General features: G+C 31.8%; 1 protein-coding gene across 2 annotated transcripts; it reads right to left on the bottom strand.

Moving 5' to 3' along the window:
* On the bottom strand, positions 1-1461 carry LOC133288932 (dof zinc finger protein DOF1.5). 2 transcript variants are annotated; one of them, XM_061486774.1, is made up of 2 exons: positions 953-1461; positions 1-434 (listed from the first exon to the last, which is right to left on the bottom strand). In XM_061486774.1, the coding sequence occupies exons 1-2, from the start codon at positions 1425-1427 to the stop codon at positions 415-417; spliced, it is 495 nt and encodes a 164-aa protein (XP_061342758.1). In that variant the 5' UTR covers positions 1428-1461; the 3' UTR covers positions 1-414. The 2 variants fall into 2 exon arrangements, with proteins under 2 accessions (XP_061342758.1, XP_061342759.1); XM_061486775.1 differs by having other exon boundaries at positions 956-1461.
* Positions 1462-7689: the final 6228 nt, after the last annotated feature.

Below are 7689 nucleotides of genomic sequence, written 5' to 3'. Positions count from 1 at the left end.
ATTTTAAAAAAATAAAGACAAAAGATCAATCAACCTCCGGCTTTAGTGTTTAAATTTTCAATCTTATCTCTCTTTGTCCATTGACCATTCCATCTATATCTGCATACATCGATTGGTATAGCTTCCGTAGATCTCCATCATATCACAGCTAATATGTAATCCATTAATTTGAATTAATTATCTGCAATCCATTCATTCCTTAAAAGCTGTATATGAACTTGACCATCAAGACAAGAACTAGTTAATCTGAACCGTCACGTCTCCTTATAGTTGAACATCATGTCTGATTTGCTGCGGCATTTTTTTTTCGGTGTTACATCTTAACATCGGATATGTTATGGTCCATCGTTTGTTGAAGTCTACTCTTGTTCATACGTTTAATTCCAAATTATGTGCTTTCGTGGAAAAAGGGGTTTACTGACCTTGATGCTGAGCTGCAGAAACAAACAATTCGCTTAGGATATTTCGGACTGCCAAAAAAAAAAGAAAAACAAGAGAATATGCCCAAGATTGACGGTTCAAAACCCAATCCCAAAAATAAAAAATAAAAAATTCCAATAATTGGTGGTTGAGCAAGCAATAGTTCATATCATCTGCAGACAATTGGAGACCTAATTGCAGTTTTTCCTGAAAAATTCTATTGACGTTGCTTAAGTAGTAAAGTGTCATTCTAGCAAAGCTATATTAGATATAATGCAAATAATAATACTTTGGCTGTAAGGGTTGAAGTTAAAATCTTTATCCAGTCATGGTATCCAAAAATCACTTAATAGCATATTAATCATCACTTGGCGAAATTCTTTAAATCCTTGTTTTTTTAATGTGTGTTTTAGATTAATTAAACTTATTAACGTTAAGTTTTATTGAGAATAAGATAAAAGGAGACTTCAGTAAAAAAAAAGAGGGAAAAAAAGGTTCTCATATACAGAAAATAAAAGATAAAAAGACTAACCACCTGAGGTTGTCCTCCGCCGCTTTGCCGGAAAAAGCTGCCGGGAACCACTCTGAGGCATGAGAAGGTTCCACTCATCCAAAACCAACCCCTTCTCCAACCCAAAACTGTGGACATCATCGGAAGTTTCATAGAAGCAACCGTCCGGAAATCCATCGGCACCATGGCACGGTGGCTTGGCCTTCCGCCGGCCGGCCCCTACTGGGACGTTGCGGAGGGCCCCACCGGCCGTCCAGTACCTCTGGCAGCCCTTGCAGAAATGCCTTGGCTGATTAACGTTATAGTTATTGAAGTAGCAGAACTTGGTTTCCATGCTCTTGCATCTCGGGCAAGGTATGATCTTCTCTGGCCTCTTCTCAGCCGTCTGATCTTCGCTTCCCTTTTTTCCCTCGTTTACTTCCCCATCATGCAACGTAATCGTTGCGCCAAAGAGCTTAATCCCTTGATTATCTTGGCCTCTTCGCACTTCGGCCATCTCACAAAAGAGAGAGAGAGAGAGAGAGGGGTGTTATTCTTAATGGAGAAGTTTTTGGTTGGCGTTGAGGAGGAAATAATATGGAAGTGCTTTTTTATATGCATAGGGTGATAAAGCAAAAAGTGCTTATTAGTTAGTACAATCATAAACCGTGGCAAAAAAATAAAATACATGTGGTACACGACAAAAACTATAAAGGTAGGTGGAGTATAAAGTAACTTACTAATTTTAAAGAAAATAGAGAAAAGGAGAAAAGTGGAAAGCGTTTAAGGGTACTGTGCTGTAGAAAACTTAGGGATGAGTATTTTGTATCCATCAACGTTAGTCTACGTCATCATCACGCAGTGCTAAAATGTCTACAACGTGGGCCCAATCCAGATAGATCGCTTGCAAAGTGTCAAAAGGTAGTGGAAAGGGAATGCATGTACTTGCATAATATATGCATAATATAAAGAAGCTTGTACTAGTGAAATTCTACTCGTATTTTAAATTTCAAAAGTAAAGATAGCTCAAAGATTTTACTAGCTAAAAACTGTTGCTTTTTCTCTTTCCTGATCATAGGTTCCCTAAAAAAAACTCGAGAACAAGATTAAAGGCATATCGTATGTTAAGTTTGCTTTGAGTCGTCAATGGTTTAATGCAATGGTGCATTCTCTTTTTTGTATACATATTATTTACAAAGGTCCAAAAGGAAATGTATCGACGAAGCTTTAAAGAAATGGATATGTTTGATGGAAACAGATATAGCTAAGAAGATAATCATAAAATTAAGAAACGTATTGGTTCTTTGTTTAGATAAGTTGTATAGTATATACAAGTATGATATGCTATGCTGTGCTATTTGGATCTGCCATTGGTTGGTTCTTCTAGCTCACCTTATTCAAATGCTAGCCATAACTGAATGTTAGGAGTTGATCTAGATTTTCAATATCCTAGCGGGTACGTGGTTAATTCCAAAGCCTAGGTGTTAGTCTTGGGGCCAATCTTTCCTTTCGGATATGTTAGGCAAGTTTAAAGGGGAATATGTCCCTTTTAGCCAAGTTTTACACTTTGATTCTTTGAACATACGTTTGGTGAGGAGAAAGAAGATAAAATTTTACAACGATTTCTCACATGCCCTGATTTGGTTTGTTGCATTCAGATAGAGATATTGTGTGCATCTATCATGTGACTTGGGATGCCTCCAAATAAGTGATCTAGGCTTGACTTTTTGCGGCTTTTGAAAAGGAGTACGTAGGTGGGTCACAAATCAGATCGAGCATCGTGCAATTTTCAGTGGATAATTGATTCTAAAAGTTGCATGCTCTTAAATTTATTTATTTATTTTTTATAAACCACGTATATTCTTTATTTATGAGAGACAATTTTATTTGGTGTGAGTTCAAAATTAAGCTTTTAAATTCCTCTAAAAAATAATATAGAAGAGAATGGAACATATACTTTTACTTCCAACTACTCATAAAATAATTGTTATTTAAAGGCACTTGGTATTACACTATTACTTTTTGTACCAAAGCCAACTTTCCAGGTTCTGATGTATTTGTTGCTAAACTTTGTTGCTCCCTTTTCCATCAAAATAAGTTCTAGGCTGTGGGTCCCGTTCCCTTTTAGTACGCAACACTTAATTTTAATATTTTTGTTATGCCGTTTCTTTAATAAAGGAATCTTTATATTATTAATTGAAAAGTTATTTCGATTCCAACTCATTACTCTGTTTTGTAACGTAGACAGAGAAGCATCAATTTGCTTTATTATATTGCAAAAAGATGCACTTTTTATTTGGGGTGCTTTCAGAATCTGTCTGTATTTTTTTTTTTAGTAAAAGTCTGCTCTAAATTTTAAAACGAAAGATAATTTAGAGCTTACTTACATATGTTTTTCTACCAAAATATGAGGAACTTTGTCATTGTGGTTGTTATAATTGTAAAGAATTAATTCAACCTAAAATTTTAAGTTTTTTAGATGAAATTATATTAATGATTTTATATTTCTGTAATACATCCTTTCATGTAAGAGTTCTTTTGGTTTAAACGTGAATATTACACAAACTTTTTTTTTTTGTCTAACGTGCTGCACATGTCCATTTTTAATTTATCTTACTTAATTTCATCACAAAGTGGACGGCGATGAGAGTCGAACTCGTCATTTGGTCACTCCAGCTTATACCATGTAAATAATCAATTCATCCAAAATATTTAAACTGTTGGGTAAGGCTACATTAGTGATGCCCTCACATGAGAGCTCATTGGGCGTGAAAGGTAGACAATGCACATGTCCATCTATCTGTGCTAAGGAACTCCACAATACTTAATTAATTATTAATTAAATTGGGGCCGGTGAGGATTAAAACATCAAGGCTCTGATACCATGTAAATCGTCAATTCACAATTTTAGGTGATGCTACATTAATGATTTTATATCTCTCTAAGAATAATCCATTACAAATTAAAATCAACTTTATCCTTAAATCGTATTTTCTCATTTTTCATTTTTTTTCCAACTAAAATAAGGGCATATTTTTGCATGAGATTGATTATTTGTACCCTTGACGCTATGTAAATCTATTAAAAAAAATCTCTCATATTTTAATTAGTTTATTATCAAATCGATTAATATTATATTTATTCAATATAACACTTCTTTGACCCATTGTTCTTTTAGCAATACTGAAAGTATATGAATTCCTTTTCACATACCAAATACCATTCTGTTATTTAATAATTCTGATATTTTACCATAATAACAAGAGTTTACTTTGACTAATTCTCAAAGTATAATGGGTTTGATTGCAAAAATGTTTCTTTGTCAGGGGCATCTACCAGCACGGTTCTTGGTTGATCAAGTCGGTTGCAATATGATTATTCGTCTCAACGTATTTTATTAATCGAAGGATTTTTCTCAGCACAGGAGAGAGGGGTTTTAATGTTTTAGTATTGTAAAAAGATTAAGACATCGAGAGATAAGACATCAAATCATGCTCTTAATACATGGTTCTCCAATCTTAAACTGAAATTTCTTTTATCCTATTACAGACGAATTGTGAAAATATAATATAGTTCCACAGACTCGGAATCGGATTAATCAAATTTTTAACGAATTGGTGGAGAAGTGGAGAAATAAAAATAATAATATATAACGAGCAATCGCTTTTCCTCTTTCAAACATTTAGCTTATATATATCGTAGAGGCATTTTTATAAGTGCATATTTTTCTCCTACAAGTGCTTTATTATATATTATAACATAAGCAAATGTTTTGTAGATTTTTTTAAAATTGAAATAGCTTTAAGAATCCTAAACCTATATAGATTTTTATTATTTATAATTCTCATTCTCTATTGTCTGTATGAAATTATATATATATATATATATATATATATATATATATATATATATATATATATATATATATGAGGAAGATTATATTGACAAACTTTTTTTTCTTACAAACTACACTAAGTCTGATTAGTCATACACTCTTGATTGAAGTCTGACTAGTCAGACTTAGTGTAGTTTGTAAGAATTTTTTTTGTCAATATAACCCGGCCATATATATATATATATATAACCCGGCCATATATATATATATATGTATGAGGAGGTTCTTTTTACACCAGTGTAAGACTAATAAGTCTTACTCCATGTCTCTGCCGTTGATGGACAGAAATCATCAGCTGATATTTGTAATGTAATTAATGATTATGTTATGGACCTGAGTAGGGCTCATATCCATAAAGGCCCGGACGACATAAGCCTAAAGGTAAACTCTATAAATAGGAGATAAAGACCACAAATATGACTGATCTTTCTTAACTCTATTTTATGCAATCACACAGCACACACACCCACCCCCTCTTGGCTAAAGGCAGTATATTATGTGTCGTGATTCACTGTCCCAAAGATACCCAATTCATAGGTATCTAGAGAAAGCATTAGATCCAACATTAACCAGCAAGCTGCAGGCAGAACAAATTAATTAATTTGTATGACTTCCTAAATTATAACCGGTGTAAAATTATCCTAATCATATATATATATATATATATATATATATATATATATATATATAGGGTTTATCGTTTCTCAAGCTGCTTGAGATAATTTTATCTCCGGCTACTAAATCATAACCGAACAAAGATGGATCAACGGTGATAAAGAAAGAGAAAGAAAAAGGAAATCATAACTATTCAAAGGTGAATCAATTAATATAAGAAAATAAATAAACAAAATGACGTAGTTTTGAGGTGGCCGGAGATAAACTTATCTCAAGTTGCCGAAGAAATAATTTTCCCCATATATATATACATATATATATATATATATATATATTGGGCAGGATCCTTTGACACCAGTGTCAGTGTCAAATTTGAAATTTGACACCTCATCTTAGAGCCGTTAGATAAAAAAAGATCAATAACGACTTTGATTTGTAAGCATATAAAACCATTGATCTTTTTTTATCTAACGACTGTCAGATAAGGTGTCAAATTTAAAATTTGACACTGGTGTCAAATTTAAAATTTGACACTGGTGTCAAAGGATCCTACCTCTATATATATATATATATATATATATATATATATATATATATATATATATATATATGAGAAAGATTCGTTTATACTTTTGTTTTTTACAAATTACATTATCTACTCCTGGAAGTACATAGTGTAATTGAATGTACTTTTGAGAGTACATAATGTACTTTGTAAATAAAAAATTTGTAAATATAACCCTTCCCATATATATATATATATATATATATATATATATATATATATAGGTTTCTTTGACAACAGTGTCAAATTTGAAGTTTGACACCTCATCTGAAAGCTATTAGATCAATAAAGATCAATGAGGTCACATGCTTACAAATCAAAGTTGTTGATCTTTGTTGATGATCTAATGACTCTCAAATGAGGTGAGAATTTTAAATTTGACACTGGTGTCAAAAGATCCTACCTCATATATATATATATATATATATATATATATATATATATATATATATATAGAGAGAGAGAGAGAGAGAGAAAAGAGATGTGAGGGAGAAAAATTACTTTCGGAACAAAATGTCTAAAAAGATAACACTCCAAAAAAAAACGATCATTTACAAAAAGATTTAAAATTTGTAGGAAAGAAATCGAAAGTCCTTGCAATTTGCGGGACAACGACCAAAATGCCACACTATTCAAAAAAAAAATTACTTGAATGCCACAGAATGAATTTTTTTCCTAATTGTCACGTCACCTAACTCGCTACAACACCTGGTGAGTTAGGTGTGGACAAGTGGCAGCAGGTTCATGGCCACGTAAGACGCTGCACAGTGCAACGAGATTACATAGCAGACAACATTCAAACTCGCAATGCTGCATAGCATGTTACGTGTCAGCTTTTCTGACAGGTGGCCATACATGTTGTGCTGCATAGCATATTATGCGTAGGAGTGTTAATTAATTTAAATTATTTTATTTTATGTTAAGTCAAATTATTTTTAACTATTAAGTAATTTAATTTAATTTAGGAGTATTAATGAATTAAATTTATTTTATTTTTGTTATTTAATTTAGTTTAATTTTGTCTATATTAATTTAAATTATTTTAGAACTGTTAATTAATTACTTTTAGGAGTGTTAATTATTTTCATTTAACTTAGTTTATGTTAAGTTAATTTTTTTGAACTATTAATTAATTTAATTTAATTTAGCAGTGTTAATGAATTAAATTTAAATTATGTCTGTTAATTAATTTAGTTTATAGTAATTTAAATTATTTTAGAACTATTAATTAATTATTTTTAGGAGTGTTAATTAATTTCATTTAATTTAGTTTGTGTTAAGTTAAAATTGTTTGGAACTGTTAAGTATTTTAATTTAATTTAGGAGTGTTAATGAGTTTAATTTAATTTATGTCTGTTACTAAATATAGTTTAATTTACTTTTATTAATTTAAATTATTTTAGAACTGTTAATTAATTATTTTTAGGAGAGGTGAATTTATTAGACTAAAAACGCTGGAATGCTGGGCTACTTACACATAATATGCTATGCAGCATGTATGACCACATGTCAGAAAAGCTGACATGTAACATGCTATGTAGCATAGCGAGTTTGACACATGTCAGACACGTAACTCCCAAACTGGCACGTAACATGGTATGCAACATAGCGAATTTGACACGGTGTCTGCCACGTAATCTCGTTGCATTGTGCAGCGGCTTACGTGGCAATGAATCTGCTGTCACGTGTCCACACCTCACTCGC

This window comes from Gastrolobium bilobum, unplaced genomic scaffold (assembly GCF_033153095.1).
Source record: "Gastrolobium bilobum isolate Gb01-03AN ecotype WA unplaced genomic scaffold, APGP_CSIRO_Gbil_v1 utg714, whole genome shotgun sequence".
NCBI classification, from domain to species: Eukaryota; Viridiplantae; Streptophyta; class Magnoliopsida; order Fabales; family Fabaceae; genus Gastrolobium; species Gastrolobium bilobum.
This window is presented reverse-complemented; position numbering and strand designations above follow the sequence as displayed.

Excerpts from the sequence above, each read along its gene's own strand:
- LOC133288932 (XM_061486774.1), bottom strand. The coding sequence starts at position 1,427 with ATGGCCGAAGTGCGAAGAGGCCAAGATAATCAAGGGATTAAGCTCTTT. Across the intron at positions 435-952 it reads GCGGAGGACAACCTCAGGTG|CTCAGCATCAAGGTCAGTAA; the intron begins GTTAGTCTTTTT and ends TTGTTTCTGCAG.